The sequence below is a fragment of the Zonotrichia leucophrys genome, chromosome 7 (assembly GCF_028769735.1).
Source record: "Zonotrichia leucophrys gambelii isolate GWCS_2022_RI chromosome 7, RI_Zleu_2.0, whole genome shotgun sequence".
NCBI classification, from domain to species: Eukaryota; Metazoa; Chordata; class Aves; order Passeriformes; family Passerellidae; genus Zonotrichia; species Zonotrichia leucophrys.
The window spans coordinates 8,683,226-8,709,361 of NC_088177.1; the positions used below are offsets into that span (position 1 = coordinate 8,683,226).

At 44.0% G+C, this 26,136-nt stretch overlaps 1 protein-coding gene across 2 annotated transcripts; it reads left to right on the forward strand.

The window, feature by feature from the left end:
• Positions 1-294: 294 nt before the first annotated feature.
• INSIG2 (insulin induced gene 2) lies at positions 295-12,222 on the forward strand. Of its 2 annotated transcripts, none has more exons than XM_064718235.1 (6): positions 295-450; positions 4,511-4,848; positions 6,485-6,609; positions 8,676-8,842; positions 9,256-9,355; positions 9,784-12,222. In XM_064718235.1, the coding sequence occupies exons 2-6, from the start codon at positions 4,605-4,607 to the stop codon at positions 9,823-9,825; spliced, it is 678 nt and encodes a 225-aa protein (XP_064574305.1). In that variant the 5' UTR covers positions 295-450; positions 4,511-4,604; the 3' UTR covers positions 9,826-12,222. The 2 variants fall into 2 exon arrangements, with proteins under 2 accessions (XP_064574305.1, XP_064574306.1); XM_064718236.1 differs by lacking the exon at positions 295-450 and adding an exon at positions 779-1,000.
• Positions 12,223-26,136: the final 13,914 nt, after the last annotated feature.

The window sequence follows — 26,136 nt, forward strand, 5'->3', positions numbered from 1 at the left end:
AAGGAACCTTAAGGATCATCCAGTCCCGATACCCCCTGCCACTGGCAGGGACACCTCACACTGACCAAGGCCTTATCCAACCTGGCCTTGAACACTGCTGGGCTTGGGGCACCCACAGCCCTCGGGGGAAACTGTTCCAGGCTCTCATCATCCTCACAGTAAAGAATTTCTTCCTACCATCTAACCCAAATTTCCTGTCTTTCAGTTTGCATCCATTACTCCCGCACACAGCACTCAAAGTGAAGCCCTCCTGTTATAAACACCGTGCACTGCTCCAGGCCCGCTGCAGAGCCACAGCCACACACGGAGCGCTGTCCGAGCGGAGCGGGCGACTCCGGGCCGCGCATCCCGCTCTGCCCCCCCGCGCTGTCCGTGCCCGGCACGGCCGAGGCCCGGCGGGCGCTGCGGAGGCTGCGCGGGGCGGGGACTGCGGAACATGGCGGAGGCCGAGTGAGTCCCGTCGCTGCGGAGGGGCCGGGCCGGGCTGGGCCGGGGCTGCGGAGCCGAGGGCCGGGGGAATGGGCCGAGCCGGGCGGGTAGCGGCGCCCCTCGGCTCCTGCTGCCCGCGGGTCGGGGCGGTGCTTCGCGTTAGGGCCGGGGGTGACGGAGAGAGGGAGGGAGAGGCCGGCGGGGCCGTTCCGCGGCAGCCGGGACAGCCCGTGCCTGGCGGGGCTGCCCGGGCCCGCGGCCCCTCCGCCGGCCGTGCGGGGCCGGGCCGGGCCGGGCTGGAGGTGCCGGCGCTGCCTAGGCGGGCTGGGCTTCGGGGCAGAACCGCCGCCCAGTTGTTGAGAGGCGATGGTTTTGTTTGCTTTTGGCGTTACCTCGCTGCAGACGGATGGGTTCTTGCCGTCTCCTGCGTGGTGTTGCCCAAATAAACCCTCTCGTTGTCGGCCTCAGCGCGCCGTGCCCAGTGTGTTTGTGCGGTGTCAGAAGTTGTGAATCGCTCTCGGTGCGCAGGGAGAGCACAAGGGAGCAGGAGGGATCTTCTCCTTAGGAGACAGTTAAGTGATTAAGTGTTTTAAAAATGTCCAGGGTGATAATTTACTTGTTAACTTTTTGCGCAATGCCAGACACCGTGTGGCTGCCTTGCGAGCCGTGCACGGTGCGCGGTGTGTTGAAAAGCTCGGGCTGCAGTCCGCGTGTGCCAGCGAACAGGGAAGGGCAGCTGAGGCTCCGGCAGTGCCAAGCCTGCGGCTTTCGGTGCCGTACTACAGCTGGGAATGTGCATTCCCCAGGAAATGAAGGCTCAGAAATCGTGTTGGTTCAATATGTTGTGATCAGTTCCTGTCGGAGAGGAAACCTGCAGTAAAACATAAGGCTTAAAAGAGACAGAGTCTCTGCTGTCTGCAGGAACAGTGGCCTCCTAGTCAGAAGGAACTGGAGTCTTTAGAGGTGGTAATTTAATTTCCATGAGAGGCGATGATAGTGTATATCTGTGCTGTGCCAGGGTATTGTGAACCTCGGCTGTCTGGGGCAATGAAGAATGTTTCCTGAGCACTGATCCCTTTGCTGTGCTCCCCAGTTGCTCTGTGGCGTGCCAGAAGGTCTCAGGGTCAGTGGAAAATCTGGAAACTGATAAAACAACTATATTATATGTGTAGGTGGTGGTTTCTCACCAGGTGCAAACGACTACATCACGCTAGTTTCGGACTTAGAATTACTTTCATAAACATCTGTCAGTATGTTCCTACCCAGGTGCCCTTGCTGTGGTCAGGCTGTTTACCTGCTAATAAAAATCTGTTCTGGTGTCTTAAATAACTTGCACCTGCAGTGGTTGTGAAAAAGCAGTGAGTGATTTCCTTCCTGTTGCATTTAGATAAGCATTCAGAACTAAATATGCATTTGCTGAATGGCATATTGAAAAAGTGGAAATTATACAAATGCAGGCTTTATGATTTGAAAGTGATTTATATGGGAATAAAATTGGACTTTTACTTGATCATCAGCACTTCTAGGAGGAAAACCAGTAAGAGCCAATCAGTGTTTACATTAGTATGGCCATGTAGGATAGTTGATGATTCTTAGTTAGGCTGAAGATTCCTGTAGATGAAGAATTACAAGAAGCAGAGTCTTGTTAGAGGGAGAGATACCAAGAGAGAGTGTAAAATGGGGAAATAATCAATGTAGGGAAATTATTTCTAGATTTCGTGAAAGACAGGACTTTGACTGAAGTCCAATCTCTCTCAGTATTTGGGGAGTGGAATTAGATGATCTCTAAGGTCTCTTCCAATCCAAAACATCCTATGATTTTATTTTAGTTGATAAGCTTGGTGCACAAAATAGGATGCAGTGAGATGCTTGCTGATGACCCAAAGCTGGAAGCATTTGCAGGGCCAAAGAGGACTGAGAGATCCTGCAGGAAAAGTGGGTTGAAGTTGGCTGTCAGACATAAGTGGCACCTACGGGCTGAAATGCAGTGTGCAAGGTCTGGAGCTGGTGCCAGGGAACAAGGACTGCAGGAACAGGAAGGAGGGGAGACTTGACTAAGTAAAGGGTCACAGGACATTTCACTTTATGACTGAAAAAAGAAACTGTTATCCTGTGTGCTGCTCATTAGAGGAAGAACTAAAAGTGTGAGCTTCCTAATATATCAGCTTGGGTCATGCATTTAAAAAAAGGGATATGCAGACTTCAGGAAGTGCCAAAAGCCCTTGGGATGGTGAAGTGGAGAGTTAAGAGTTTAGTTTATTTCCCTAGGCAAGCCAAAGCTGAGAAGGGACATAACAGTTTGAAAACCCATGTTAGGCACAGTATTCCTGCAGAGTTTGTAATGGGAGCTGCAGCTTCCAACAGCCTGTGTTAGAAAGACTCCTGTAAATTCAGAGAATTCCAGTGATTACCTGGTGTAATCCCAGGTAATCCCAAAGCCCCAGGGGACACGAGGGAGACTCTCAGTAGAAATAGTGATGTTTTTGTGACTCCATGGTTTGTTTGCTGGAGGCTAAAAGGCTGATCCAAGTATGCTAAGCTCCAGTGCTGTGCCATCCAGAGCAGGAAAGAAAAATCTGGAGCACCTCCTTTTTGCTCGAAGGAAGTGTTGCAGTGCCAATGCCAGCCTTGATACAGACATCAGGGCTGGCAGTCTGACTCAGGAAGCAGACAAGAAGCCTCACACCTTGGTGGTTCCCTTTCCCCCCAAGGTGTGTTCATGATTATAAGGAACGTGGGGAATTGGCTGTGTAGAGAGCCCGTGTTCTTAGGAAGACACTGTTGCCTCCCCAAACTGCCACTGGGAAGTTTTGTATGAAGAGAACTTTTCTCTTTTTTATCCTCTTTTTTTTTTTTTTTTTTTTTCTGTCTGTCAGAACTTTATCATGTGATGGAGTATGCTATGGTGTGGCATCACATCTGTGCAGTTGGCTGGAGTATCTTAACTAGCCTGGATGTATTTAACTTTCCTTTTGGCTTTCAGTCAGCAGAAGTGAATGAATGCTGAGTCCTCTGCTCTGCTGCTGTGTCTGCAGAGAGCTTCCTGGCTGGCTGGAGCTGAGAGGAAAGGGGATGGATGTTCTGGTTTGGCTCCCCATGTGCCATAAATAAGAGTTAACAGAAGCCGCTACCAGCTGGCAGTTTCAGATTTAAAAACAATGTCAGGGCTTTTTTTCTGAAGTTCCAGGTGGCTAAGCTGTCCATCAAAATCGCTGTTGTACATGAGTGTGGCACTGAATCCATGTATAACAAGACCCATGATGGACAGGTTTTGTTTGTTTTTGAGGAAGGGATAGGGGTGGGAACTCTGCCATTCCTGTAGTGCCGGCAGTTACTCATGTCAGAGGCTTCCCAGTGCAAAGAGAGGTGGAGCTCCTTTTCCTTTGCCCTCAGGTGCTTCTGTGCCTGATTACAGTCAGGGTTTGTCATGATGTAGGGCAGTTTTCACCAGATGTGTGTGTTACTTAGGTAAATATTTCTCTCTGTTGAAGTTACTGCTGTGGTTTGCTGAGCTGTTTGCTCTTACTGGAGGTTACAAAACATGTATGCTGCAGGATTGCTGAAATTCTGACTCCAGCCTGAAAGTTACTTCAGAGTTGTCACTTTCCAGTTGAGAAATGTTTTTTTAGTGTCTCTTCAAGAAAAGAGATCTCTGAACCTCTGTGGCTGACGTGGAATTGAGGGCTGTGTTTACTTGCTGCTGAATTATATAACCTCTCCAGTTGTTGCTTCAAGGAAGGGAGTAAACCAATTTTTTCTTACTGCAAAGCAAGCCTTTCTTCCATCTGATACCTGTGTCATTTCTTCACCTCCTGGAATGTACTTTCACATTCCCACTTGTCCCATCCCACATATTTCGTCCTCTGTCTCCTAGTAGAAAAAACTATTTGTGAAACCTATTCCTTTTGTAAGGCATTTTTGCAGCAGTGGTTGATTCTGCTATCAAAGGACTAATTGGCTCTTCAGAAAATTCAGAAAAAATATAATAGGCATTTTTTTAACCCAATCTCCAAATAAGTTGAGGGAAATACGTGTAATGTTTCTTATATCTGAATTTTCACTCTTTTTTATTCTTTTTCAGGGTTTGGGTGTCTCCTAATTGAAGAGAGTTGAAATATTGATTGCAAGTGAATCCTCAGTCAGCCTCTTGGATGCCTCTGATAACTTAAGAAGTCATGGCAGAAAATGATGCAACGCCAACCTTACCAAAAAAGTGTGGCCCGTACATTTCATCTGTAACCAGTCGTGGCATGAATTTGGTAATTCGTGGTGTAGTGCTGTTTTTTATTGGTGTATTCCTTGCATTAGTATTAAACTTGCTTCAGATCCAGAGAAATGTTACTCTCTTCCCTCCTGACGTGATCACAAGCATCTTCTCCTCAGCTTGGTGGGTTCCACCTTGCTGTGGCACAGCATCAGGTAAGTTCAGTCATGTGTCTATGCCTGGTGTGCTGAGATAGATAGTTGCAAAAAGCTGTGTGAGAGGTGGGGAAGATAAAAAATTCCCTTTCAGCATCACTGTCCTCATTGAGCTGTTAGTATCCTTCTGATCTTTTTGCATACACTAATACACGTGTCCAGGAATTAGTTTTTGTGCTCTCCTGGGTCACCTAAGAACACTGCAGCTGCCAGTGGGAACTCAGGAAGGCTACATCTTGCCATCATCTCACAAGAAACTTGTGGGCCTTTCTGGGCCTCATGGGTTGGTAGTTTTGGTGGAAAGACTGGATATGGCTTGTGAAGTGCACTCTTTGATTTTAGTACTTGATTTTTAAGTCATCTGATTTAAAGATACTACAGCCTTAATTAGCTTTTCCCAGCAGGAGTCACTTTGTTGAGGTGTTCAGGGTTTTCTTTTTTCATTATTAGTCTTCTCCATTTTTCTTCCTTATCTTCTCTGCTGGCATGCTTACAGGGAACCTCTGTGGTAAATGCTGATAATTCACCCATTTTCTTACCATTTGTACTTGCACAGCCTTCGTGGAATTGCTGTAACATTTCTCTGCAGTATGGTTTATTATTATGAGCAGAATAAAGGTATTTTGCATATTTATAATCAGGGGTGATCGAGGCTGCATTCAGAAAAGTCCTTTCATCCATCACCATTATTAGTCATGAGTTTGGCCCAAGGCCTTTGGCAAGAAAATTGCTCAGGGAGGTTTTTTTTCCACTCCAGCATTACTGATGATTTATTTTCCTGGATCCTGGGGATGAGTTTCCTCTGTGGCAGAGGAAAGAGCATTTGCAGTGTTACCCCCAGCAGTGTGCTGGACTGAAGGCACTGCAGTCTGTACCGAAGGCTCAGGCTCTGCTGTGCTCACACCACTACAATCTAATATTAAGGCACCATTATAGATCCTTGGTGTGCTTGGTAAAAATCTTTTTAGCTGCAGTTGCAGTAGAGAACACATTTGTGAAGCAATATTGAAAGAGCATCTCAATTCCCTGGGGCTGGAATTCCTGTTTGCTTTCTGTATTCAACAGCTACTGTAGGCTCTTGGCTTTCTCTCTTCTGGGTGAGCTTGAGAGTAGCATTGAAGAAGAGAAAAATGTTATCCAAACAAAGCCTGCTTGTAACAAGAACAGAAGAAAACACAAAATATTGATGTTACAAACCACACCAGTACTGTGGTGTGTTGGTTTTGCAGTTATTTTAAACATGTTTGATGTGTGGGATTTTTGGAAGTGCCAACCTGTAAGCTGTTAGTGCTCTTTCTGAACTACAGTGCTGACTTTGGTGTGGGGAGAGCTCTGTCATCCTCTGCCCCTGGTTCAAATTGTCTCTGTGTTGCTACTTCTGCTGCAGTGAAGATGCTGCTGAGTTCTATGGAGCTTTTTTAAATGAAACTCTTGGAAATTCCTCTTGTTTTACAATATATGGGCTGTTGATCCTAATTTTTTGTGTTGTTTATCCTTAAAATATGTGTTTTAGTAGTGACTCTAATTATCAAAATCTAGATAACCTTTATTCTAGGCTGTTCTAGGCTTTATTTTAGGCTGTTAAATGTTGCCAGTGCTTTAACTTGAGGGCCTTTTTTCTCTCCTGTCTCCACAGCTGTGATTGGGTTATTGTACCCCTGCATGGACAGACATCTGGGAGAGCCACATAAGTTCAAGAGAGAATGGTCCAGTGTCATGCGATGTGTAGCAGTCTTTGTGGGAATAAATCATGCCAGTGCTGTATCCTATAACCAAGTGACATTGCTGGTAACAAATGGGTTTCCTCTAAAAAAAGCTCACACAGTCAGTTGTGGTGAATTTGAATTGGTGTTAAAGGTGTAACACGCAGCATTTTTACAAGGGAAAGGCAGATTATGTGTTAATGTCAAACATGTAGCAGAATTGGAGCTGATGAGTCTCGCATCTTTTTGTTCTGAAAAATATTTTCATTAGGAATGTCTCAGTACTGGACTTTGTCTTACTTAGAGTCTTTATTTTCTTTGAATAATTAAGGTTAGTGCAGGAAGATATTAATGCAGTAGGTATTACAGAAAAGTGCTTTAGGTTGTTGCAAGCTGATGTCCTATTAATACCACAGTAGGAGCTTGAGGCCCTGTCTGAGGTCATGAGTGAAGCACATGCACTTTGCAAAGAGTGGGGAAAGCTCAGGACCAGGAATACCCAGGGCTATACAATGCCAGGAAATGTTGCTACCCCCTTCTGCAAAGGATGCCTTCCTTGATGCCAAGAGAGCACTCTGGGTGACAGGATGCATTTCTCATGGACTGGTGCACCTTACTGGCAGTGCTGTGGGTCTGAGAGGCTTTCTGCAGTTACACCTAGTGCCTCCTCTGTCAGCTAAAACCAGGGTCTGCTGGGTTTTGGAAAGAAAGTTGATCATCTCTGCAATGCTCATCTCCACCCGTGTCAGCTCCAACACAGTTCACAAAAATGGTGCTAAAAGTTCTGTTCTTGTGCTGCTGGATCTCCTCATTCTCAGGAAGAGAGGGCACATTAAGTGAAAGGTGTGAGAGCTGGCTAGGTTCTTACTGGGCTTGCTTGGCCACTGCTGGTTTTGTTGCTGTGTGGTTTTTCCCCACCCTCCAGTGTGGCTGGATGAGCTGGAGCTGCCGAGGTTCCGAGTCCCTCCCTCTGTCCCTCACAAACCTCACTCTCCTTCCAGAGGTGCTGTGCTCTGGTGCTGTGGTTCTCACCACCTGTACCTGTTGGGTGAGCCCGTGGCAGCTTTGCTGCTTTTTAGAAATAAGAGTTGACAGCTCCTTTTTACATGAGTCTGATTATTTACAGCAAATTTTCTGCAGTTCTCTAGCAGCTGTTCCCCATATCCCAGGACATCAGTAATGTACTGTCTGTATTTCCTGCTTGACAGCTCTCCAGACTGCTTTCTCTTCAGCTGTTGCCAGTTCTGCACATTGCCAGATTTGGTGAGGGATCTATCTTCTTTGACACTTTTTCTGAAGCTATTGATTTTTATCCTGTAATTATTTATTTCAGTTACTCAAGCTTGTTTCTCATTCCCACTAGGTCTCCCTCCAGATTTTTGTGAGGAAATAGGACAGTGGTTTTTATACTGTCATCCCATAAATTTGCTTTCAGGCAAAAGCAGCATGACAAGCCCCTTTTTAATTATCTGTTTTGGACTGGAGTAATGAGAATGAGTTAGTGTTTCCAAAACATTTTGAAGGATGTGAAACACACAAAGATATCTGAAGTGACTTCACAATTCTTTGACAAGCTGACAAAACTGACTTTCATTGTTGATTTACATGAACACTTTCCAGTAAGATTTTTCATTCCGATTTATTGAACACATTAACATATTAATGTTGAGCTGAATGTAAAGCATTATGTGATTTAAAAATGTAATTAATAGTGGTAAATACCTTTTTTAGTAAATCCCTGTCAGTTTAAGAACGCTAGATTTAAGATTTCATATTGAGTGTAATAAAGGGCCAGGTGAGGGTGAGATGTGCTTTGTGTGTCTGTATAAAATGCTTGATTGTTTGGTAGGGGAAGAGGCTCTTCAGTCTCTTCAGTCTTGTACAATGAAGAGACCCTAAAATTGAAAGAAGTGTCATAAGTTTTTAGTTTCCTGAAACATTGATAATTACAAGCCTTAATTTCTCACATCTGATAGCTGTGTGAGAGATGATACAGGTAACACTGTACTTGTCTTAATGGAATTATTTTTTTCTCTTGTGCCAAAATAGAAACAGAATGACAAAAAAAAATTACTTTATCCTTGTCCATGGTGTTTCCAAGCTGATCCTTAACAGGCAGCACAGAAGGTGGATTTTGCCAACAATATCCAGCTGTCTCTCACGTTGGCAGCCCTGTCCATTGGGCTCTGGTGGACCTTTGACAGGTCACGAAGTGGCTTTGGTCTTGGAGTAGGAATTGCTTTCCTGGCCACGTTGGTGTCGCAGCTTCTGGTCTACAATGGAGTTTATCAGTAAGTATTTGCTCCCCTAGGTGAAATGATAATGTAATGAAGCTGTAACATTAATCAGAATAACTGAAGGGGTACAATTTGACATGATTTTCAAAGCTGTCAGCACCTAATTTTGAGCACAGCATAAATTGGACTGTTTATAAAAGCTCTTATGTGAGTGTAAGTGAGAAATCTAGTTGGAAATGCTAACTGAAATAAAATTGCTACCTTGCCAACAATGTAACACACTTTGTTTGGTTGAATAAATGCAGCTATAATCAACAAGAAACCTTCTTTGTTGTTTGCTGCAAGAAATTAAATTTCTATAATGTGGATCTTTTTGAGTTAAAATATCCTAATACTTGTGGATTTGCCTTGTGTTTGGAGAACTCTGTATTGGAACACCGAGCTCAGAAATGTGTGTTCTTTTCCAGATACACATCCCCAGACTTCCTCTATGTCCGTTCCTGGTTGCCATGTATATTTTTTGCTGGTGGAATAACAATGGGCAATATTGGCAGGCAGCTGGCAATGGTGAGTCTGGAGGAGGGGGATTGATTGCTTTCCAGTAAAGTTTAAATGTACATATCATTTCTTCCTCCATGTGTACCAGCCAGCTGTTTGGCTCGAGGCTGTGCAGTGAGGTAGAAACCAGCAATCATTTCTTGTTGATGTACTTAGTGAGCTGATCAGTCTGTAAATCAGAATACAGCCATGCTTTGCTTTGTACACTCTGTTACACACTTTTGTGTTTGGGGAGAAATCAGGTGATCCCCAAAGTCTGACCTGCTCAGGGGACAGAAATGGCAGTCACCAGTATATTCACAGAACTTAAGGAGATCAAACTTATCTGAGTGGAGTTTAACAAGAGCTATTTTATCACCCATTTTGTAGAAAAATGTCTTAAGTCTTTTTCACTAGTTATGTAAATTAATAGTATTTTGTCAATTTCTGTTTTTCAGTATGAATGCAAAGTTATCGCAGAGAAGTCTCACGAGGACTGAGAAGAAATGAAATGCACCTTTTAAACAGGAAAATGTCTGACAAATGACTGTTGGAGGAGCATAAGGAACACTTGACTATGAAATTGCCAAAATGCAATTTTTTTCCCTTGAGTGGTATACTTTACTGCAATCTGTGATTGCTGCTTCTATAGAAACCTTGATGTCTGATTTTGATTACTGTGAAGTCACAATAGTATGCAATACATTTGACAATATTGGTTCAATTATAGGATTCTTTTTTTCCAAATCTAAACAGTTTACCATAAATTCCTGTCTGTCTGTAATGTTGCAGTGCCAAACTGAACCTTTGCACTATGTTTCTGTAGCTGAAACTTCTTGATTCACTTTATCTTGAAAGTTTTGAGGAATTTGTTCTTAACAGCTAGTAAAAGACAGAGAGGGTTCACATTTAGCAATGAAGATCTCTTTCCATGATAACCCATACTATCTCTATGAAATTTATGGATTACAGGTGGACTTTGATGCAATAAGTAACTCATTTATGCCTATTAACACAGTATATAATTCTTCTGACCCACATTACTGGTGAGGATGCTCACTGCAGGTTTCATGGGTTATTGCCATAGCATTTCATTTGTCTGTGGTGTATGCCCAGTATCACAGAAATGGAAACTGAGTCTGGAAACATTCACTGTTTTTCCCCTGGTACACCCAGCATCCATGTTTGTTTTTGATTTTATGTGAACCATGGACAGATTCTGAAACTGCTTGTGTGTGAAACAGGATACAGTTCAGGTCATTCTTGTACAATCCTTTAAGCTGATTTGTGTTGATAGGAAAACAGCTTAGGGAGTTTTTTATTGCAAAATTCAATTCTGAAGTAAATCAGCCACTACCATAAAGTGTCGTAAGCCCCTCCATTACCAATGTCACTTTTGGTGGTCCTTGCCCACCCCCTGCTCTGTTGGCAGGGATCAGCAGTGCTGTATTTTAGGTACTGATGGAGCCCTCGTTGCTGTGTCCAGGCAACCATAAATGCATTTGTTATTGCAGCAGTTGTGTGAGGCAGAAAAATGCTGTTAGCCTGTTTGACAGGTGCCTGTGCACAGCCAGCCTGTGCACAGTGAGCTGAAATGGGCTGTGTGCTGAGCACTTCCCTTCTTAAGGATTTGAGTGTGTGACCCTTATCTGGGGGCATACATGGAAATTTCTCTTGGCTTTGCAGCTGGCTTTTAAGAGCATGAGCTGGAAGAAGTGCAGGAAGGCAGAAAGCAGATTTCAAGAGGACACTACTAACCTGTGCCTGCAGTGAGTTTGGCGTGGGATGTCTCCACTTTGTTTTCCCATTCTGTCTTTGTTGATGATATTTAAATGTATTTGTTTTCCTTTTTTGTCTTTAAGTACTATTTTTTAAGTCTTCCATGAAAGGTTTATAAGACATGTTACAGTCACCTGGGGAGGCTGAAGTTGGTCCAAAGAACAAGTAGATGTTTAGACAAGTTTTTATTAATAAATGTGTGAATGCGTTGTACACGAAGCTGTAACTAGGCAACTTTCCAGTCTTACCTGCTTACCTCCAAGTCTGAAAAGTGTGGAATGAGCACTTCCAAAAGCATTGTAACAAAAGAAAAATTTCTTGAATTGGAAATTGTAAAAGTAATAAATAAGCAAGTGAAGTATGAAGAGCTTGGTTCTGCAGCTCCAGAAAGTGTCATCACCTGCAGCTCACTGTTTCAGGAAAGCACCTCCAGAGGCACTTTGCTTTAAGCAGAGGCAGAACATGTCTGAGTAGATCCCAGACCAGAGGTTTTCTCTTAATCAGACCAAAAGGCAATAAGCATTTTATTGACAAAACCAAGAAGCTGGGCAGGAATGAAAGGTGAGTTATTTTAGGCAGGCTCTGGCAATTTGCTGAAGAAGCTGTTGGGTCTCTCTCTCTTACAGTATTTCACCTCATCCACCTTCTTTACTTCAACAAATGGCTTCAGCTTGGTGGACAGTGTGAGAAGTCCCTATTGAGTAACCAGGGCATGAGTGGCATCAAAATTCAGATGTTTCTTATGCTAACTGTAGGGAATAACACAGTACCTCAGTAGCCAGTGTGCTGACTTGGTAAACAATGTACCTTCATCATGACCAACAAGTGTGTACAACTGAAGATGAGTTGGTTTTGTTATTCCCTTGGTGGTAGAACTGCTGTTACCTGCCAGCCTGATACTTACACAGAAGCAGCCTGTGTGTGTTGAAATGTGCAGTATGTGAGAAGTGGTTGTTGAGCATCTGTGGCACCCACTTTGCAGCACTTTGCACTCAGATTCAGCTAAACCTGGTTAGACTGTGCTGTCCGCTGACTTTTAAATTTCATTTTGGAAATTTTGAGCATGTTGTGCAAAGGCAGCAATCATCCAAAATAAATTTGGGTGGAGTCCTTTATTATATGTGTCTTACTGTTTTTATTCTTACTTGACTAACATCAGTGAAGGATCACATTGTGGGTGTCTTGTTGTTTCAAACTGCTGTGATTTTATGGCTGATGAGTTCAAACCCTGAGAAAGGTTCAGGGTGAGAATGGTGACACAGCCTTCAGTAGTGTGGACATGCTGCTACTGTATAGCATGTAGTTATAACATTAGACTGAAAAATATTGTTAAATAAAGAATTAATAAGGTATAATTTAGATACAACTTTAAAAGCACTCTAACCTCTTCACTAATTGACTCCTGTAAGGTCAATGCTGTTTAAACTGGCAAATTGCTGTTAAAAGCAAAATGTGCATTAAACACAATTGCAACCTTGATTGATAGGTTTCCTCTTTCTTTAAGAAGTTATATTGATATTTAAAATACACTGAGTTGCCTTCTATCAGCAATCTCATAATAATTCTGACCATTTAGCTGGCATATTGGTTGCATATCTGTATAAAAATAGTGAAAAAGAAGCAGGGAAGATCAAATCAGCCGTGATTCTATCTTAATTACCATGCTGAGCAGCCTTGGAAGATCTGCTCTTTTGAATCTGCAGTGGGAATAAGATAACTTCACTCACAATACTGAAAATAGAGATTTAGATATAAATAGCTAATATGGATATGCAAAAACCCCAAAACACAAATGGCAGGGAAATTCATAATGTATTTGTATTTATTAATGTTCTGGTCTGGATATGAACTGAATGTCTCTCTACTCACAGACTCCATTCATCGTGCCCATCACTGTCTCAAAAAATGTCTGATAAAGAGAGGTTTGGAAATGTAATGGAAAAACATCCAGGCAGGGGTGAGAAAAGGGTGAGAAGAGAGGTGCATGAGGGTTTGGGATGCAGTCCCACAGCAGGGCAGCACCACAGCTGAAAGCTGGAAGGCATGTAGGGGGTGAGTGGAAAAATCCTCTGTTTGTGTTGGCAACCTGTGGCCCAAAATTCCTAACTCTGCTGTCAAAATGCAGTATCCTGGGCATGCCATGTGTCTGACCAGGCAGATTACAGCCAGGGGTAGAAATAACCATAATTTTGGATAGTAAGCACTAAGATTAGCCAGAAGCATATGAGTAAAGGTGTTTTGCTGGAAACTTTGCCTCTCCCTTCCATCTGTAGCCTCGAAGAGTGGAAATTCCAGGTTCTTCTAGCCTGAGGGTGTTGAATGGAAAGTTACTTGGATTTTGAGGGAATATTCCAACTGCTGACCTGTCAGGCACTTGAAAAATGTATCCTGTGCCTCTCATTATAACAAGGCTGCTGTAAGCAGCTAGGAGGAGAGTAAACAAAGAAACTTTTCCTCCATAGCTTCTGTACTTCCCTGCTGCCATCTGTCTGGGACCTGCCGTGGGGACCTGTGGGCATACACCAGTCCTCCCTTTTGTTCTTTCCTGGTACGTAAGGAAGGAACCTAATTGCACCAGCTGCATCACCCTGGACATTTTGCATATGCTTTTTACATTTTGGAGCAGTGTTACTGATAATTCCTGATGGCAGTGGGCGAACAGGACCTGTGGAAATGCTGTTTGGTATCACATCAGTGTTGCTGAAAGTAGGTGCACAGCTGGGCAGAGCAACGCGTGCCTCGCCCTGGGAATAGCCATCTAATGCTGTTAGTTCTGATGCCAGTACTAAATGCAAAGCATGAGTAATTTTGCAGCTTAATGTTCAGCACTAAACAGTAAATGAAAGGTCAGTCCAACATGTTAACTGTCATGGAATAGTAAACACTCCTTTAATTGCTTCAGGCAGCCAGCTTGGATTTTTGGTGTGTCTGTTGTCATGTTTTGAGCAGCATGGTCCAGAGCCTTGTCCTGATTACCTTCTCCCCAGTCAAATGACAAAGCCTCAAATTAAAGGATAAACTTTATGCCTGGACTTTTCAGGCAGCATACTGGGAGTTTGTGCTTTGAATGTTTAAAAGCCGTGCTGGGGAAGAAGTAGAGGTTATTTCTTGATCTGATCAGAGCTGAAATACAGGTTGAAATGTAGTTTGGCATTTTCTTGAGGTTTTCCTTTCTTGTTTGGTTCTGAAGCACAGAAGTTCAGTAGCTTCTGTTGCACACCCACACTGGTTTAGCCTGCCCAGGACTGTAGCAGATAGGAGGCAATATATAGGAACAAAAAGGAATGTAAAGCAAAGGGGCAGCTACTAATTTTCTTCAGACCAAGCTGGTAGAGAGGTCTGTGTCCAGTGTGCCCTGTACATCTGTGTGAGGTGCACAACCTGAAGCATTTCCAGACTGAGGTTCATAGGATTCACTTTCTCTGCCTTGTCTTTGTCAAGCATCCCTGCAGGAGGTGACCTGCTGTACTGTAATTTTGCAGGGATATGTGTACACATTGCAGAACATTTGCAGTGGCAAGGTCCACAAGAGTAGCCATACAATCTGCTTTCTGTGACTTTTTGGTAGAAATCCTGAAATTGTGCCTTTGAAACAAATATGGCAAAATATTTATTGAAGGTAAAATCTGTATTTATAAATATGTCACTGTCTGAGTTCACAGGGTAGTTTGGCTGTTTCTATTCTCTGATTAATTCAATGTACATCTTGTAACCAACACTTAGATACTTAATGCCAAATTAAGTTTAGATATTCAATGCCAATTTAGATATTTAATGCCAAATTTTTTGGTAATCAAACCTCAAAGCAAGATTTGTTTCTTGCAATTATTGGGGAAGAATGTTTGCACTAAAAGGAAAGCTGTGAGGAACAGGGTTGCACTTTAATTTACCATATAGAAATTATGCAGGGAGAGCCTCCAGCATTTTCCATGATGTTGCAAGAAGGAAAAGGACAGTAAGTGATCATTCTGATTGTGTCTGGGTTTCAAAACAAGGGTAAGGGGAGTCTTACAGATGCATTTGTATTGACTTGTTCTGGTCCCAGCTGCTCTCCAAAGGCATCACCTCATTGGCAGTGATCATCAGAACATGCTTTGGCTCGTCTGTTTTTCTCTATCCCAGCTGTGCCAGTTGTTTTCTCAGTGACTAGGGATGCCTGGGGTAAGCCTGGCTGTGCCACCAGAGAATTTTCCTGGGAATGAGGCTTTAGCAACTTCCTGCTTAGATTGACACATTCCATTTGAACTCTGTGAAAGCTGCTGGTCTCGCCCAGGACACTGGTTGGTTGAGGTAAAGAGGAGGATGTGACTCCACAGTGTTCAGGTGGGGTGAAAGGATGCCCAGTCCCTGTAAGGACATCAAGTGCATGTGTTAATTTCAGGTTACAGCAAAGAGAAAGTTGCCCTGCTCTGCAGAGCATCATTTCTTGTCTCGAGTGCTGAGACATGCCATCAGTGTGCCAAAGAGAGAAAAAGTGCTTTCTTCCTCCTCCTTACTCTTCCTTTGCACAAAGACATAACAGCCTGAGCTAAGGACAGTTAATCCTGCACTTGGAGCCAGGACTATGTATGGGCTGGGATAGCAGTGAAAGACTCCACTGTTTCTGTTTAAAAACAAATGCTTGTTCTGAGCTGCACGTCAAGTGCAATCACTGCTGAATGAACTGACATGCAAAGCCAAGTTCTCAGCCAGACTGGCATAACTCCATCGATTTCACTGCATAAGCAGCATTTCATGCTGGTTGGGAATTTGGCCCACTCTGTTGGAAGGGGATGAAATTGTTTAGACCTTACTTCTTTTCTCATCTGATACAGGTCAGAAAAATTCCTACATTGTGCAACACGTAAGAGCAGCACACCACAGATCCTGCCTTTCCCTCCTCTCTTTCAGCACTGATGAAAACTGTCATCATCCTCTGTGATTTGCAGTGTGTGCTTTTTATATGGGATATCAGCTCTTCAGAAGAATCAGATCTGGCAGAGCAGATTAATAATGATGCAAATACAAAATGTTGGCCACTGATGAGCTTGTTGTCATAGATGCTTTCCACAATCCTGCTTCTTTTTTTTTTTTATTGTCCAGTATTTTGTTTGTAGGGAATTCAGCTGAGGCTTTGTGTTGGACCTGTGCCTGCTCTGATTAAACTGAGGAGAGAGAAATAATACTGCTTTGTGTGGTTTCAGACTCCTCTTACCAACCAAGTTTCCTCAAATCAGTGTATCAAGCAAAAAATGGTGCTGGAGCAGTGGCTTGAAGATGATGAATTGGAAGATCCTGAAGACTGATGGTTTAAGGATGTGAATCAATGAGGTGATGAGTCCACTGTGGGGATAGGTGGTATAAGAAGCATTAGACATACAGTATTATGTAGGTAGTAAAAGTAGAGATGCAGTGTTAAGAAGTCATGAAGCTGGTGGAAAGGAAGGTATCCACCTGTTCCTGGAAATGTGGGTTTTTCAGGTTAGTTCTGCAGACTTTGATCATTGCACTGGTCCAGGGGAGAACTTTGGGACAGCAAAGAGCAGCAAGATGGGGGGGTCACTGATAAAGCAGGCTGGATACAAAAGGGAATTCTGTTTCAATGTCAGGTCAGAATGCCCAGCCCAAAGACAAATACCAGTGGTATTTGTACAGTACACACACGGGCTTTTTGATTTTTTTAAAATGTAAGTTTACAAAGGAGAATCACCTTTAAGTACCAAAAAACAAAGAGAGGTGTGACAGGTTGCTTCTGCATTCAGCTCTTTGCCTTGGTGCGAGTAAACTTGAAGGTGTGAGGGAGAGTTGTCCCACCCATTCAAGGTGCTTTTTTGCACCCCAGGTCCCTGAATTTGCAGTTTGGAGATGTGAGACCCACTCTGGATCAGTTCACAGGTAAATGAGCATGGCTGTGTTGCTCTCACAGCCTGTGGCTCTGAATCTGTTCCCTGGCAATAAAATAAGATTCTTGAAGCTGGAGTGGTTCCCCCGTCAATGCAAGGTCAGTGCAAAGGGTCAGCCTGTTGTCTGTGGTGTTGCCTTCTCCTGCCCACCACTAGCCTTAGAAGCAGGACACCAGAGGTGCTCTGCAAGGGAAAGAGAGCCAGTTGCTACCTGAACCCCCCCAAGTTCAGGGAAGTTTTAAAGCCATGGGGACAGCATGTAGTTTCTGGCATCACCTGAATCAGCTCTTCATGGAATAGTTTTGCTTTGGTGAGCTGTCAGACTCTGAAAGTTTGTGATTCCCAAGGTCACAGTAACTAGTGAAACCCAGAGGGATGTGGTGAGGTTGGTCATGGAGCTGGTACAGGGCAGATTAAGGGATAGGACCTAGGAAAGGGTCCGTGCAACAAACTCCTGATGTCTCTCCTGCACAGCTGCTCTGATGTGCATGATGAGATTTCACTGAGGAAGGACAGAAACAGGCAACTGACACACTTGAAAAGACAAATCTTTATGGGATTTGATACCCTACCTAATGCTGACTGATGCTAAAGGGACTTCATGGGTGGGAAACCTTGCTAGAAAAACTGTTGTACTTGAGCCCAGATGAATGGGGGGCAGTATCTGCTCCATGCAATGAACATATGTTCATCACTTTGGCAACTCTTAAGTTATTAAGGCCTGTTCATTCTGGTATCTAAAGCTCTTGAAGGCAGTATCTTATCACCATGTTATTGTTTCCCTGAGATGGTTCACAACACTGTTTACCATGAACACTGTCACATCTTGTCGTTGATTAAAACAGTAACTTCCAACTTAATCTCACTGTGAGAACAAAGTGCTTCAGATATTCATTTTCCTGCACTTCTTCAGTATCAGGTTTCTCTTCAACACAATACTGTTTTTAATTAATTCAAGTGACCCTTTGTTACAATTTCTAGTGTAAAAAAAAAAAGCTGATTAATGCCCAGGCACAACACCTACTTAAAAAAAAGTCTGAATTTATTCTGGCAGACAGGTAACACCTAAAATATATACCTTGGAGCATTAACATATATCCTTAGCTTTTGGGATGTCTTCATCCTGCTGATGGGCCTGAGGTCTGACATAAGTTGTTGGATGATGCCACGCCTGTTCCTTAGAGCAGAACATGGGTTTTTTGAAGTATGGAGGGTCTGGGCTGTGCTGGGACCTTGAAGGTGGCTGCAAGCAGAAGATGGAGACCTGTTCTCCTTCTCCCCACTGGTTCAGAGAAACCCACCAAAGCAGTACGCTGAGCCAAGTGGTAATTGTACACTTTTGATTTATGGTTATCTGAGTGTTGAGGAAAAAAACAATAGTTTCTTTTCAACGCCATCTTGTCAAAATGCCAAATGCCGCTTGTTTTTGACATTTTCAGCTACTGTTAAATAATAGTCTTGCTTCTGTCACAGCTAATGTTGACTTGAAGGCAGTTGTGCATTTCTCAACTCAAATGCTAAGCAGACAGGCTTGGGTCTTGACAAATATTTTTCTGGGCTTGCCCTAGGCAAGTAAAAATGAGCTTCTAGTTAATCGTTTGTTTTAAAATTCAAATCGGTGAAATAGGCAATTAAAAAAATGACAATTTTCATCAAAATTTGCAAATTAAATGTCTCTTTGCAGTCAGAGCGGGTTCAAGAAGCTGCAATAGATAATTGCTATTTGAAATCAGTGAAGTATCCAGCATTTTAGGGCCATGAGGATTGTGGCTGTTCTGCCTTACTAAATCTTGATTGATTTGGTAAATAAGCATTTCAACTTCTCTCTTTAAAATAAATAAGCAATTTTATTGCTTTATTGCTTACCCCTGTATGGGAGGTAAACAAGCTCTGGAGCAGCAGCCCTGTAATATCACGAGCCCAAGTGCCATCTGTCACCGAGAATTCTGTCCCTTTATGCACAATAGCTTCTTATGGCATTAGGTCCATTGTAGGTTAATTGATTAGCAGAGATCCTCCTTTCAGTTGTTCCTGCTTTTCTTCGCTAAAGGAGCGTATCTCTCATCTCCATTTCCTTTTCTCTCTCCTGTATTAGCATACTAATCACACTGAACTCCCACTGCTAAAAAACTCTATCCATTTCATACCGGGGGAGGGGAGGAGGAATAGGCTGGCTTTTCCTGGGAGATTTGTGGATGCTGCTTTTTATGACTGTTGGAAGGGAGGAAAAGAAAAGAAGAGGTGGTGGCAGAGGCGAATAATGCAGGCTCTCGTGTGCTGCTGAAAGCTGAGCCTATGGCTGCATAAATATTGAACACGTTTGAGAAGCACTATTAAAATAAATATCAAAGGCAGCATTGCTCACACATCTGTTTCTCCTCAAATTTTGCCACAGCACTCTACATTTGTTTTCTCTCCAGCTGTTAACACCTGTCTTTCTGTCAGTGGTAATAATGCAGTTTTTAGGTGGGCTATGGAGCTGACAGTGACATGAAAGAATCCTCTATTTTTGATGTAAGAAATTCCTTTTTCAAGATTAAAAAAGGCTCAGTGAACAAAGATATATCCTTGTGCTAATCCTTCAGAGCAGTGTGTAGGGGGTTTGTTGTTGTTTTAGGGCGGCTTTTTATCAAACTACACAGAGCTGGGTTTGTATTGCAGAGCTGAACTTGAGCTAGATGAGACATCCTACAGTGGGCAGCTACTGCTTGCCTTTGTAGTTATCATTTTATTGCTGACATATATTCAGAAGGTTGTATGTGCATGGTACTCCTCTCTCCATGTGATGCTTGTTATCTAACCTCATCAAAAGTGTCTGCTGTGCATTGATTGCTAGCAGAGAACGCACATCCAGCCATGATGTCTTCTTTATTTACCCCTGAAATGAGCACACTGTGCACAGGGCTGCCTGAGAAAGGGCTTTATGCCATCAACAGAAGGGTCATAGCAATGCTCAGCTCTCTTGGCATTGCAGGTGATGAGATAGATCTTCAAATAATGTAAACTGAGAGGAACCATTTATTGTGACTTTTTACCTAATGCAGAAGAAAAAGCTAACTATTCCTTTTGGCCACACACATCCTGAGATTTTGGAAAAAAGCACTGATGAACCACACCAGAAATAGCTCAGGTAAGGCACAGGCTCAAGGTTGTTGAGCCCATATTTAGTCCTCATGCCACCTTCTTCTGCAAGGCAGTCCATGGGTGAAAAAGCTCTCATGCACTGTATATGTCCATCCATAATTCCTTACTGTACCATAATCCATAGTCCCAAGGATAAAAATGTGGGTGAGCTTTGCAGGTCTTTCAGCACAGGTTGTTTTTGCTGCCTGAGCTGGCAGTCAGACAGGGTTTTTCAAGAAATGCCAGGGTGTGGCATGGCAGGTAGATGTCCCCAGGTTTGGATTGTCTTTGAGTGGTAAGCACAGTTTGTTCAAACGCTTCAACAATAAATTATTCTCCTTCTGAAGGTGATACATAATGATTTATGGGCACGTTATTGTTTCATTAATAAATGAAATGGGTCAATTTTCAAAAAATATGAACCTGCATCAAAATTTGCCACCAGGGAACCAAAAGTGACCCTACAGCAAATAGCCCTCAAGGTCAGCAATCCCCATCCTTGTTATCGGTGTGAGGATGTGGAAGCATGAACCATGTCATGGCCAGCCTGGCCCTGCCAGCCTCCACTTGCAGAGCTTCCCAGGCATCACTCAGGCAGGCAGCTGGGGGACCATGCTCCCCAGGAGGGACATCCATGGCTCCTGCTCCATGAGCTGCAATGGTTAACGCAGAGGGGCTGTGCCTCAGAGGCTGCCCTTGGCACGGCGGCCGCGCTTCCTTGTGCAATGCCTGTTTGTTCAGGCTTCACACAGGGATGAAACGTCTGACCCATTGTGAGGGAGCGGGTGGAGGAGAGGAATTTCCCCAAGCGCTCCGTGCTGGCTGCGCTCTCCTGCCATTAAAGCAGCGAGGGGGTCGAGGGGCTCATTGTTTTCCAGTGGGAGAGGATTTGGGCCAAGGCTGAGCCCTTCAAACAAGTCCCACCCCAAAGATCTGCAATAATAGAAAATTGAACCCAACTGTAGCTCCGGAAAAGGGAGATGATGTTATAGCATGAGGCACTCCTTCATGTTTTCCCTTTGCCATGTGCTTTGGGGAAAGTTTCTTACATGTTTAGTGCATGCTGGAATATTTTCCACTGCCTGGGGAAAAATTCCGAGGTGCCAAAATCCGCTGCCACCCTCAAGTCACCTCTCCCATTTTTTAAGTGCTGTTAGTGCTGATGGGTATCCACGCTGTTTTGGAGCTCCTGGTATCTCTCAGAAACTCAAATATTGTGAAAATTACAACCAGGATGTTCAGGGAGCAGAATGTCCCTTCCATAGCAGATGGCAGCAGCCCACAATGTCCTGTAATTGAAACATAAAATATTACTACTTTTGCATGCTGTGTTTGGGAAGACATGCCAAAGAGTAGTTAGGTTTCATAGGCTCAGAGAAGTTTCTTCAGTAGGAAATAAGTTGTTTAGAGGGTTTGGCTTTGGGAGGCCTTTTTTTTTTTTGTTATTACCAAATAGATCTGTCTTCAATCTGCAAGTGCAGCGGGTCTCTGAATATGGCATTGTCACAGAGGTAGCTGGGAAAAGGCTGTACTCACTACAGCAGAGCCTGAGAGTTTAAAAGGTCTTATAAACCTGTTTGGGCTGAGTGATTTGGCATTGCTTTAGAGGCCTTTGCCCTGGGAAAGTTGTAGGGTCTGGCTGCTGTTGGGACAGGCGCCTCGAAGGGGAGGGCTGGGCTGATGTGACTTCAGCTGAGCGCTGTTCTGCTCCCAGATGATAAATGGTGCTGTACACAGAGTGTGCAGAAAAGAGCATCCTTCCTCCTGGAGACAAATTACTTTCTAGTTTCTGCAGGCTGCATGGTTGTGATTTTTCCCCCTGATGTAATCTGTACTGGGTGTAATGTTACATAATGTGCGATTAAAGACCAGTGATGACTAAGAAGGTAAGTGATCAAATATTTTACCCAAGACACATACATCATTTATCTCACTTTTCTCACAGAAGAAATTAAACCAGTTTCCTTAGCTGTTAGTCCAAGCAAATGAAAGCCTGGATTTGATTAAGCATTGATCCTTCTCCCTCACTTTCTCCAGGAGCTGTTATTCAAATTTTGGGATAACATCAGTCCTTTGAATGCTCTCATCAAGTCCCAGTCCATATGGTTTCTTTTGTGGAGCAAAGAAATCAAATCACTTGGATAATTCTAGAGATTGTAATGTCATGGCAAGGAAGTTCTCATACTTGTTACAAAACATTCTTCCATGCTAGATGGGAAAACTCCTGGTTTATGCCATCCTAGCACAGATAATTTTATCCAAATAATGGGTCTGTTACAGTTCCATTCTTCTGGATGTGTAATCCCAAACAGGTTGCCAGTGTAGAATGATGAGCCATAACAACTGATGAAGCAAAAAAAACATCAGGATGGATGCCTTGAATAGGAGAAAACAAAGCCTTTTGTGCGAAAAATCTTCAGGATGAGATGGCTGCACATCTGCCCAGGGGCAGGGAGGAGGATACTTCAGTCTTATGTCCTGTTCCCTGACCTCTCCTGGTACTACTCAGCTGTTCTTTGAGTTATTTGGGAAAGAGTAAATTGGCATGACATCAGGTTATTTCAACATCAACACCTAAATCTGAAGAGCTTCTCCTCAGTGGGACATTCCCAGGATTGGCCACATATCCTGAAGTTTCTTCCTCTCTGTACCTTGCCAAAGTCTTTGTAAAACTAGCCTCAAATCCAGCAAATTTCCAACAGGATGGCTGCAGCACAGCTGCTGTCCCAGCTCTCCATAGTCCTGCAGCTTCTTCACACAGAGGAGGAGAAACCCGAGCCAAGCAGCGGGGCACTTAACAGGAGCCTCACATCTGATATGTTCATTTTTTAAGTGCAATGAATTATACATTTCCAGCCAAAGTCAGACCATTCAGTTTGCTCATCACAGAAGCCACCAGGACAGCTGGCAGCTGTCCCCTGCCTCATTTGGTGGGAAGGGCTGTAAAAACCCCACAGCCAAATTCCGGGTGAGCAGCGTGGGTGGAAGGCACTGCAATCCTGCTGCAAATCCCACTGTGCCAGGGAGGGAGCCCCACATGGGACAGGACAGGACTTTTAATGTCTGTGCAGTAACAAATGGATTAGAGATGGAGTCAGGCCACGGATGCTGAAGAGGAATTGAAAAGTTTCCAGAATTTGAGGGTTTTGTATTAGTGTAAACTTTCGAAATTCTCCAAAACATTAATGCCCAGATTTTTTTTGATTTCTCTGGTATGTACCAGAGGAGGGTGTGCAATGAAATATTTTTTCCAGGCTTTGCAACACATCCCCTCACACAACTGTCCTCTGTGTTTTCCCTTCACAGCACTGGCATTGGGACCTTGGCAGCCCTCGGGTTACAGAGGTGTTCAGCCTCTGTGTTTTTGCTCTGCTGAAGCTTTACTCCATTCAGGCTGAAATATGAAGTGTTAAAAACTGCTGTTTCCCTCCTTCCAGTTGCATTCCTGAGGGGAATTCTGGAAGGTGGCCAAACCCAATAGAAGGCAGGAACCCTGTAGGAGAGCATTGCAGTGGGAGCAGCCTGTGCTGGTAGTGCTGCAGCTGCCAGGGGAGGTGATGCTGGCTGGCCAAGGGGAGAGGAGTGGCACCATTTCCTCTGCCCTCAGCACCCTCCTCTGTGCCTCACTATTTTTCCTCTCTGTCATCAAGAGCCAAATCACAGCTCTCAGGCTCTTGGGGAGAAGGAATCAACACTCCTGGCCTTGTACTAGGGAATGGCAGTAAAAGGCAGCCAGAGGGAGCTGAAGGCAGGAAAATAAGGCAGGAAAATGTGTCCTCCCCACCTTGATGGCAGCATCCAGAGCACAGATCCTCTGTCCCTCTGAACATCTTCTCACTTCCACAAGAAAACGTGACCCACTGGTAGCATACTCTGCTTCAGGGCTGAAATGCTCATGGAAGGGAGGAACACCGTTCCACTAACTTATACCAAGAATTTATGGTGGGGAGTGAGGGAGAAGGCAAACTTAATTAAAAATATGCACATAGAAAGATCAGGAAGCAACAAGTAGCTGTGGTGGAAGATTGAAATGCATGGGCTTGTGTGTCCAGGGCCAAAGGTACACACAAAAATACACCTCAGTGATCAGGCCTTTGACAGGCTTGAGCTGTGTGTTAAACAAAAACCAGAAAAGGTCACAGAGACATTCATGAAAAGGTATTAGTCAAACAGACATCCTTGTGTGGAGGTGGCAGAGCCTGTAGGGTGTCAGCTCAGACAGGGTGTCTGTCCCTCCTGCAAAGGGACTCTCCCTCCCTCTGCGGAGGGTGTGTCAGCTCCAGAGGCACTTTGGGGCTCTGAGCTGTGAGCAGGGCCCATGTTCAGCTCCTGCTCTGGGAGTCTGCAGCAGAGCAGCCTCGTGCTGTGTGAATCCTTGTCCTGCTGGAGGGGAGCCTGGGCAGGTTTCAGTCACCCTGGAGGGGATCCAGCCTCTGTGACTCAGGTGTCTCCATGGGCCAGCCCTGCCCTGCAGGGAGCTGTGGATGCTCACAGGGGCCATCCTCCCTCCTGCCAGCCCCACACCGATGGCTCAGCTGCCCAGAGTGTCCCACCTGGTGCTGGAGATGTTTCACTCATGTTCCAGCTGATCTTCACCTCTGGGCTTCAATTCGTCCACATACACATTGCCAAACTGTGCCTCCTTCCAAGAGCTTCTGGGAGGGGTAATTCAGGAACAGAGGGAAAGGCTTTATGTGCAAATTACCACTCCTAAGAGAAACAACATGCCCAGATTCTGAGATAAGTGGCTGTTTTGCTAATCAGAAAATGGCAGTAATGGGTCTGGATGTACTTGGGCTCCATTGGCACTATCTGTAATAACATGGAATGTTATAACCTGGAAGGACATTACTAGGGCTGTGCCAGAAAGAATCTTAGTACAGATGTGGATGAAATGCAATCAAAATATTTTAGGTTTGAAAATCATGCTGCTGTTTTCTTTCTCATCCATGTTTTAATAGAGCCCTCTTTCCTGGAGCCTGGCCATCAGTTCTGTCTGCTGAAGCCACACTGAGCCAGATTCTGCTTGAGACCCACGTGGGATGCCATGAAAAACCCTGTCCCAGCCACTGTGCTCTGTGATATGGAGGCACAGCACTCCTTTCAGTGCTGAGGAAAACCTCTTGGAGAGGTTTCTCCTTTTATTCCACATGGGAGTGTTTTCACTGTACCATCTCCAAGAAAACTCTGCTCTGGCTTTTCTGGCTCTACCTCTCCTCAAATATGCAATGCATCACCCGCTCCAGTGTGCTTTGTTCACAAAATGGGCAGTTTTGTTTGTTTTTAACAAAACTGGTGGAAATATCTACCTGGATCTGATGAGCAGGGATGAGATTTTCAACATTGGACACTTCAATACTGCAGGGCCAATGCTTGAGCTCTCAGAGGCAGCAAGATGTGACCTGTCCACAGGGAATATCCCTTCAGGATGCTCCATCACAAGGAGAGGGCAGGTGTTTCATGAGGGAACAAAAGGACATCTGTCTGACACCTTCCAATGGGGTCTCAATCCTGAAATGGGCAAAAAATGAACTTTTGAGGACTTTTAAACTTTAAAAAAAAATGCAGGCGGTGCCTTGCATGTTTTTGTGGCAAGTTTTTGCAGCCTGGGCTCTTTCAAGAAGTTCAGGTTTCTTCCTCAGACTATGTATTTAAAAGCAATGACTGTGGAGCCACTTTTATCTCATTGATGCAGTGTGTTATTTTATGTATCCGAATTTTTCCAAGATAACAACAGGCATAGGTTTTACTATAGCTTGCCATAATAAAAAATGCAATTTTAAACAAGTTCATTTCTCTAAAAAAGTACATCTAATTCAAATGAAAATTATATTTACAATCAAACTGGAAGTACAGTTCCAGCTGCTGTGGAATCCAACTAATTTCTAAAGCAAGGAAGTCCATGAGGTTTTTTTCACCACTAATAAATTTCATCTTATTTTCAGTCCAAATGTGTTTGGCTTGAGCTTGCAGCTACCAGATCCTTCTGTACCTCAGTCTGTTGGCTTAAAGAGCCCTCTGCTGTCA

Coding starts and splice junctions, on each gene's coding strand:
- INSIG2 (XM_064718235.1), top strand. CDS start 4,605: ATGGCAGAAAATGATGCAACGCCAACCTTACCAAAAAAGTGTGGCCCG. Junction 4,849..6,484: donor TTGCTGTGGCACAGCATCAG/GTAAGTTCAGTC, acceptor CTGTCTCCACAG/CTGTGATTGGGTTATTGTAC. Junction 9,356..9,783: donor TTGGCAGGCAGCTGGCAATG/GTGAGTCTGGAG, acceptor TCTGTTTTTCAG/TATGAATGCAAAGTTATCGC.